Source organism: Pocillopora damicornis, chromosome 8 (assembly GCF_964200805.1).
Source record: "Pocillopora damicornis chromosome 8, jaPocDami1.2, whole genome shotgun sequence".
NCBI lineage: Eukaryota > Metazoa > Cnidaria > Anthozoa > Scleractinia > Pocilloporidae > Pocillopora > Pocillopora damicornis.
The window spans coordinates 20,570,426-20,579,668 of NC_142677.1; the positions used below are offsets into that span (position 1 = coordinate 20,570,426).

The window sequence follows — 9,243 nt, forward strand, 5'->3', positions numbered from 1 at the left end:
TGGGGGGAGGGGGGGGGAGTGCGCACCCTCTGCTCCTCCCTCCCCTTGATCCGCTCCTGTTACGTATGGCAAACAGTAATGAAGTTTAAACGTGTATTCAAATTTAGATTTTGTTTTGTGTTCACTCTTCCTCCTTTTTCCTTCCATTTTAAGTATTGCTCTTAGAATTTAACTGACTCACGGTATGATAGGAATATTTCGGACCAAAATCTGAGGTTCCAAATATCGAAGAGCTTTCGTTCTCTTCTGATGAAGGTGGTTCGATCTGGCTGTCATCCGTGTTTTGAATATCGAGATCTACAGGACAGTACGATATGCCGCAGTATCTATGAATTGTTCTCTTCATATTCACTTGGAATTTCTTGGTAAACAGGCAGAACATAAGAAAGTTGGTGAGGCCCTGTGCACTTTCAAATACTCCCTGAAAAGATATCAGTAATTTGTAAACGTTTCTTCACTTACTACTGAACTGTAAACTAACGGGTGTATACGAAGCTCGATTTGTCGAATTGGTTTCACTTAAGACAGAAAATATCCTCTTGTAACTACTAGGATCATGGAGGTAACTACATTCCTATTTTTCGGTCAGCGAGTAATTTCTGGCCTATTATGAATCATTTGTACCCCCACTATTATCCTGGCTCGTCACGCAATCCTAAAGATGGGAGCGTTGCGTGACCAGGCAGAGAGGAGGTAGATTGATTTCAGGTCAAGCAAGTAGCTCTGAGAATGACGAAGTTGAATTTTGAAGGACTTTAGAGCAAAAATTGGGTCTGTAAATTTCTTCAGATCCCCAGAAGGCGATGCGTCCGATCCCTCTCCCTATTCCTCTCACGGTTGTTTCACGCATACTCTTCTCCACTTCACTCGCGAGTATAACAAGAACAGACCGTTGGAACACTCACCTGGAAATAGATCAAGACTTCTTGAGCGTTCCTTACTGGTTTTGATTCATGCACAGACGAACTCGAGTAAATTGCGAAGCGCATCATTCCCCAGGATCGCAAACAGAGGAAAATAACAGGAACTAATGTCAGTTTTTTGTCGAATCTCTTTGCTGCCTCCAGAGATCTACGAGCAATAGGGTTTCTTTCGTTTATGTACACCTAAGAATAAACGTTATAAAAACATTAAGTTTTAATGTTCTACATTACTTCGGCCAGGGCTGGATTTGTTTATCAAGTTGAGACAATATTCTGTTATTGATGAAACTTGGCATTCTGATATAATAACTTACTACGTATTGGCGCTCTCTAGAATGTTATATCACTGTGACAGTCCGGATACATAGGAAGGCGTTACAGCATGCACTGATATTGCGTTACGTCAGAGGAACACGTGCAATGTACGTGTACTAATAGTCGATCGCGTGATACACCAATGATCGAAAGTACTCCTTGGATGCGTGTCCAGTCATGAGCCGGAAAGCGACGATCGCAATAAATGTACGAAAGTACGTAGCAATTGTACAATATGCAGAAAATAAAAGAAAAAGATCGCAGTGAGAGTACATTTTCTTTGAAGCTCATAACATCTTTGAAATTTTTTTGTTTCAATACCACGATTTTCAAGGGTCATGTGCTGCAAGAGAATTGATCATGTGGTAACGCTTAACATAACATGTGATACACAATCGCTTAACTTCATCAGATGCAAAAAATATACACGTATTGCCCTATCCAGTAAGTTATTAAAGAAAGACGTCATTGACAGTCACCTACCTCTTGTCGAAGATGACATTTTAGCAGCCCGTAGAAAATTAAAATAAGTATGAAGACCAATACTTCCCAGGCTTTTCCTGTGACAAGCATCCACATAATGTAATTATCCTCAACATTTTTGCCACTGTCCTGCACCTTGATCCAACACCAAGCTGAGCTGTAAATATCGCGATCGTTTCCGAGCACGCCTTTTTGCAGCGCTAGGCATGCAATTAGCACAGGCACGCCCCATCCAATAGCATGAAACATATAGAACATTATGTCAGCCAATTTGGGCTTTTTCCTCGCTATCGATATGTACAAAAAGACGGCCATAAATGTGGTCCAAAAGATGGAACACAGGTTAGCTGTAGTGTAGAGCAAACTCTGAGCTGTGCAGGCAGGAGAGTTGGTGTTTGGTGGTAAAAATGCACCAAACATAAAACTCGACACTACAACGCAATCAGCGCCGGAAATGTAGACAAGAATTTTTCTCGAAGTCGACTGCATGTCCTTCCACGCATAATATGTTACAATAATGACTATGGCCCCAAGAAGAGACAAAGCTGAGGTCAGAACCACCAAAGTGCGGTTCAAAGTTGTATTTCCAATGGCTCCAAAGCCCAGTGTAGTTGGTGTATCTACTGTTGGTGCTGTGACAGCCAACATGTTATCGATCCTCTAACGGAGCACTTCTAAATTCATCCTTTAAATCGCGATGTTGTGTGAAAAAAATCACGTGAGTCACACGAAGTCACGCAACACGGACAGTAACGGTACTTCAATTAACACGCGTTTGCATCACATATCACATGACGCTATGATTTAAGGGACTTTGCGTTAATAATAATCTAAATCCGTTAATACCCGAGATCCGATTGCTAATTCTCCCCTATAGCTGCAGCGCATTTCCTTGTAAATCAGTTACGATAATTTCGTGTTAGATGAAAATAACCTGATTAATTTGAGTATTCCCATTACCTGTTTGCTAAACAACGTATGGATGTTACAGGATGTGGCGCGCATATCAAGTCAATATTCAGAACATTTTAGTATGTGACGTATTATTTACATTTCTGAGCCATATTTTCTATTTCCTTTCCATATGTTTTTTTATTTGGCTTTTATATTTTTTATTACATTCCTGTTTATTTATGTACGTGGTAAGCCAATTTATTTTGTTTTCGTTCTCTTTGTTGTTATTTGCGTTCTTTATTTTTCATATCTATTCCTTTTTTTTTCGTTCCAAATAGGATTTATTATTTACATTCTATTATTATTTACACACTTCAGCATGTGACCACATTGCAGTGATTTACTTTCCTGCCTATTTCAGAAAAAAAAAATGACCTATGAGACTTTAAGAGATAGCAACGAAATTGGCCTTTTCAACTTCGTAGAGTCCCTTTGTACCCTGTCAATAGGTATTCAGAATATGAACGCACAAGATATTTCCATTGATTACTTTAAAGATGCTAACTCGCGCCTAAAAGATGTAATTTTAACTTTACATTAGCTATTACACAGCGCGGAGAGCTTAAAAAACGTAATTGAAACGTGTGACATTGCTCAAATGTTGCGCCGAAAGCAAAAAAAAGTGCTTGACCGCCTTGAAAGTCGTACAAATGTCTGCAAATCAAAAGGATGGACGAATGATCAGAGGTTTGGCTTTAAAATTCGTTTGCCAAGTCTATTGATTCCCATCGAATCTTAGATGGAAGATGGAAAGTACGGTGAACCTAGATACAGAAAATTGCAAGATCGAGTCCGACAGCCCAGGGGAGTATTTTATTAATGATGACAACGTCGATTAAAAATGATTGACTTTGAGCTCACTTTATTTGGTTTCCTTCCTTATATACAATTTTCGGTCATAAAATATACCCCGTGCATTGGCACTTAACGCTTAAAAGGGATCAATATCAGTATCTGGGCAACTGCCCACCCACCCCTCCCCTAACCCAACATTAACCCTTCCTTGTTATCAATTGACTGGTGTTGGGTTAGGGGAGGGGTAGGTGGGCAGTTGCCCAGATACTGATATTGATCCCTTAAAAGTTCATCTTTTTTTTTGACAAACCACTGATACATGTCTCTTTGTAAGTACAACATAAAATGGACATGAAAATTACATTACCTAAAAACGTCAATTTCTTGTCACTTAGTTACAAAATGGTTTCAAAATCTGATTGAGTTATGGTGTAATCTATTCAGTCAATTTTGATCCATTCTTCGCAAAACAGTTAGCGACAAGACGACGTTTCGGCTGATGACCAGTCGTTTTAACATATTCTCAGAATATAATATTGACTGTTTTCATTATATCACAACCTATATACACATGAAATGAGGTGTCTTTACCTGCTAAAATAAAAGGATTGCTCCTCGTGAATGGGGGAGGGGAGTCTGGGAATGAGAATGTCGCCTATCCCGTTCTCCGTCTTCCCGCCCTTTTCTTTCCAGTCACCCGTATCACTCGTTCAGATAATGATTAGCCTATCTCATTTGGAGCATGGTTAGATTCCATCAAGTACCGCACTCCCCATTTCTCACTTTTCATCGTAGGAAATAAATAATACAGTAAAAAAATAACTGAGCTTGGAAACGAAGCAGCATGCTAAGAATAACAGCTTGTGATCACGATCTAAATCACATCCAGCTCTATCCTAATTCGAACCTAGCTTACATAGCATATGAACTTATTCAGTGTAAAACACCTTTTATGTGAAAATTAGTTAGATTCAAGCGCTCAAAATGTGTTGCGATTTCCTTTGAGAATTTCACACCATCACCGCATGAGGTCATAGAGACAAACCCTCCGTTCCTACCCAGGCTCCTACCGTGTTAATTTAGATGTATTCGACGTTAACAAACTTACAGTGTAATAGGAATATTTTGGACCGTAGAAATCTGATGTCTTAAATATGGCAGAGGTTTCTCCCGTGTCTGAATACTGTGGATAACGGCTGTTATTTGAGTATTCCACGTTTATACACTCTCCGGGAATGAATGTATATTTGTCTCGCAGACATGGGCAGTATTTGTGTGCTACTCTTCGCAAATTATTCTGGAATTTCGTGGTAAATAACCAAAACAAAAGGAAGTTGACGAAGCCTTGAGCACTGTTGCATACACCCTGAAATCAAATTATGATGATGTTTAATAATCGTCATTTCAAACGAAACTTGAGAAGGATGACATGGATTAAGCTACCACAGATTAACAAAGTAATCTGGTTTTATTAACTGAGTTGGTAAGAGGAGGTAGCGCCGATACAGTTGTCAATGTATCGACCATTGAATTCAGGTTTGGGGCCGTTGTATTGACTGTAAGGAATGGCGTAGCCGGGTCCCATTTTGGTACCCATTACTACACCATTAGTTTGTTTGTAATACTTGCCACCGAATAAAAAGTAATTGAGTGTTAGCACTAGTTCGGTTAGGCGGAGTAGTGTTTCCAAGCTAGGTTCCTTAACAGTACGTTGATCAAAAAAATGTTTGAGGCTTAGGAGACCCTTCGCCATTTGGAATGATTGTATGACGAGATGTAACATCCATGGTGGAAAAAAGTGTGTCTTGGCCAAGGAAATTAAAGTCGCAAAAATTTTCAAGTGCGTGTTGGCTGTCTTTAATGTATGATGGTAAAGTTTCGACGATAGGAGCCATGATTTTGTCTAAATAGCTGGAAACAAGTCCGGTTGGGACAACTGCAGACAGAGACGATGGGTCGATCTGGGTTGTTAGGTTTGTGGACTTTGGGTAAAAAGTAAATACACGAAGTTCTAGGAGAGGTGATGGTGATATTTTTTGCAGTGGCCGGCAATTCTTATTTAGTCATAAGATCGTTAATCGTGTTTTTTTTGGCAGAGGTCGGCCTTCCAAACAACAACTGTGTCGCCTTTGTCGGCCGCTTTAATAACAAAGTGTTTGCGTTTTTTTGTACTTTTTAGTGCCGTTCATTCTTCCCATGAAAGGTTGGAAATTTTGGTGTTATGATTGAATTTAAGTTTGTTGATACCGTGACGTTATTTGTTGATGACAAAATCTAAAGATGCGAACTGGCCCTCTGAAGGAGTCCATTTAGACTTTTGAATCTGAAGTGTTTCGAAGTATTTTTGTTTGAGGTGTTAGAATCATCCTCTTTGTCGTGAAAAAAGGCTTTTAATTGAACGCCGCAAAAGCATTTTAAACGTCTTGCTATCTGAAAATTCGTCGGTTTTTCGGAAATGCGAGCAAAATTTAAGCCCTTACTGAGAACGGATTTTTCTGAGTGGGAAAGTGGAAGATTTATTGGAATGGTAACTACGGTTTTGAGGCTTTCGGGCAATGAGTCACCAAGGACCGATAAGTATCAGAGAGTAAGTTGGCCAATTTAATCATTTGATTCCAATTTATGATTTCTCAGTCAATAAATCATTGTATGGCGCAATTCCAGAATTTTGATTGGCTGGCAACCATGGTCTTCTGCCCATTATACTGTGATGTAAATACGAGGGTTTATTTCCAACGCCTAAGACTCTTTTAGCCTGCGAGTAGCTTGTCTTTTCACGTTTCACGTAAAACAACGCGAACTTAGCCGCTTTAGCTACGCGTGAGCTCACTTCACATAGAGTTTCGACGAAGCTGTCTCATGAGTCAAAGTGAGTTCTTACAGCTGTCTGCTGACAAAAAATGCGGCATCTGAATAATTTTAAACCTGAAACTTCATCTGCCATTGTATGACTTATAAGAAATAGTTTTGGAGAATTTTTTTCGGAAACAAACTTCTACTCTGTGAGAGAAAATTGGAGGAAAATCTTATGTACACAGCAAACGCGAAGCAGCTTACTTTCACGAAGAAACGGCACAGCGCATACGGCAAACGTGAAAAAAAGCGGGAACATTGTGGTCACGTGGTCACTCTTGCCGTTCATGTTTCACGTAAACGAGGTAACAAATCTCTCCAATGAGATAGGCAACACAAGCAGGCCAGAGGTCCGCAGGGGGGTCCAACACTTATTAGTGCTACACCCCCGGCAAACCTCTCTCCGATTCGTCTCATATCTTCCCGCGGGCGGAGAAACGCGCGTCCTGCAGCGCTTTTAATGAAGCCTGCTTGCAGGCTAATATTCCTTCCACTCATATCAACGCACAAACAGAAATACAACATACCTGTAAATAAATCAAAATTTCCTGAGCATCAAGTAATGATTGCGATTGCTGTGCAGATGAAACCAGGTAAATACAGAAGCGAATCATGCTCCAGGATCGTAAAAATAGAAAAATTATAGGAACAAGTGTTAACTGTTTATCAGCCTTTCTCGCTTCTTCCTTGACGCGGCATGGAACCATTTTCACCTGGTAAAATAAGCATAAAAAACGTGTTTAATGTATGCTAGGTGCGCTAAACAAATGACCAACGTGAAGTTGTTATTTTCACTACTACGATTATTTTCACCAAAAGAAAGGACACATCTAGCAATAGATGGTGTGACGAAGTCACGTCACCTACTGATCACGTACTCATTGCGTACTTGTCACGCACTTGCACAGCGAATGGAATAGCGTATGGTGCAATATCAGTTGATGACGAAGAAAGACAAGAGCTGCTATCAATTTGCTACAACCAAACATACTATATTAACCGAAAAAAATGTAACCTAATATCTGTTATCATTTAGGGTCATCATACTTTACTTTCAGTTCACGGCAACCCTTCAACTCAAAACACTGACCAAGAAAAACCTCGACTTACATAAACACCGCCCTTTAACTACCAAGCTCTGATTGTTAACTCTCCCCAATAGCTGCCAGACATGTCCTTGCAAATTAGCTACGAGAATTCGGTGCTGAGTCAACACAACAACTACTACCTGATAAGTTTGAGTATTCTCCTAGCCTGTTTGCTGGATAATGTAATCTTAGTACAGGTTTATTCGCCTTTTGTAACAAATTACAGGTATTATTATATGCAGATAGATATTAATAAAGAAGACAAAAGATCACGCAAGCTCTTCTACGCTTTTCGAAAGATTCCTGCAGTAATGTTTCTATTTAGTTAATACACGTTCAAAGTTTTAGTTTTGTCTATAATAATACTTGCAGGGAGAAGTTATATGTATTAATCACTTCCGAGATTTCAAGGTTTATGAAGAAAGATATTGGGAAGTATTGCCTGATTCAACACCAAATTCTACTGCTACAGGCAAACAGGAAGGCGAATTGATATTGATACTTCGGGAGTGAAATGGTTTACTTTACAACTGTGATGTAGACGATCAGCTGATCTTGGAGAGATATACTCAGTATCATAACAATCACCGCGATTGTATTGATGCATGCATTGATTACGATTGACACAGATACGGTTAATAAGTTTGTTGTTTACCTCTGTGCGGAGATGACACTTCAGCAAGCCATAGAAAATCAAAATAAGAATGAATACAGCTATCTCCCAAAATTTTCCTGTTACCAACATCCATATCACATCATCGTTGCTATTGTCCTGTACTCGGATCCAACACCAACCAGAGCTGTAGATATCTCGGTCATTTCCAAGGGCGCCCTTCTCCCAAGCTAGCACTACAATAAACAGTGGGAAACCCCAACCAATTATGTGGAAAAACCAAAGAAAATTCTTTGCAGGAGTTAGTCTCGCTACTGCTGCGTACAAATATATGGACAAGAAGAGAGTCCAAAAGAAGGAACATAGATTCGCAGCGGTGGAGAAAAAACTCTGAGTGACACAGGCGGTGGAGTTTGCGTTGTCTGGTAGCAGTACTCCGATCATGTAACTTGTAGCTACAACACTGTCAGCGATGGAGATGTACACCAGGATTTGTCTCGAACACGACCTCACGTCCTTCCAGGCAATATACGTCACGATGATTAACAAGGCTCCGAGAAGCGACAAAGAGCATGTGATAGTCACTAAAGTTCGGTTGAGAAGGGAACTTCCAATATCTTCAAAATTCAATACCGTGGTTGGCGTCTGAAATGTCGGCGACGCTGCCATGTTCCTTTACTACGTCGTCTACCGAAAGGTGCTTTAAGATTTTGATATAAATAGCCTTTGTATGACGGGAATCACGCGCTACCAACGTGACCTCTAAGACAACGGTGGGCTTGAAAGTGCTAACTCTTCCTTGGAGAGTGAGAGGAACCTATTTTTACCACCAAAAATTAGGCTGATTTCAGGTTGGTTAGTTTTGATAGTAAAGCAGACAGTGGTATCATCAGTTACCGATTTTCAGATGTTAGCAAGGTTAAAAAAAGCTTACTATTTTGTTATTTGACGTAAGAACCGGAAGTGGCACCCGCCAGCTCATTACACACTAAATATGGCAATGTAATATTATACAATGAGGTCATTTCTACAGCGATTCAAGTAGTTTCCCTAATTCGGTTGTTCTCCCGTTTGTTTGTTTGTCTGCTTGCTTTCCTGCTTGTTTGCCTGTTTGTTTTGTTGTTGTTGTTGTTTCTTTGCTTGTGTGGTGCTAAAGTTTCAGGGCTGACAAGCGAACGTTTTTCAAGAAACTTGTACGAATTTAGAACTGAGTCATGTA

General features: G+C 39.9%; 2 protein-coding genes across 2 annotated transcripts; both read right to left on the bottom strand.

Annotated features, from left to right (window-relative positions):
- Positions 1-82: 82 nt before the first annotated feature.
- On the bottom strand, positions 83-2,503 carry LOC113666595 (G protein-coupled receptor 157-like). The gene is made up of 3 exons (XM_027182388.2): positions 1,722-2,503; positions 906-1,106; positions 83-421 (listed from the first exon to the last, which is right to left on the bottom strand). The coding sequence occupies exons 1-3, from the start codon at positions 2,367-2,369 to the stop codon at positions 149-151; spliced, it is 1,122 nt and encodes a 373-aa protein (XP_027038189.2). The 5' UTR covers positions 2,370-2,503; the 3' UTR covers positions 83-148.
- A 1,477-nt stretch (positions 2,504-3,980) lies between these two features.
- Positions 3,981-8,959, bottom strand: LOC113666584 (G protein-coupled receptor 157). The gene is made up of 3 exons (XM_027182380.2): positions 8,067-8,959; positions 6,851-7,036; positions 3,981-4,836 (listed from the first exon to the last, which is right to left on the bottom strand). Exons 1-3 carry the CDS (start codon positions 8,691-8,693, stop codon positions 4,537-4,539), a joined length of 1,113 nt encoding a protein of 370 aa, XP_027038181.2. The 5' UTR covers positions 8,694-8,959; the 3' UTR covers positions 3,981-4,536.
- Positions 8,960-9,243: the final 284 nt, after the last annotated feature.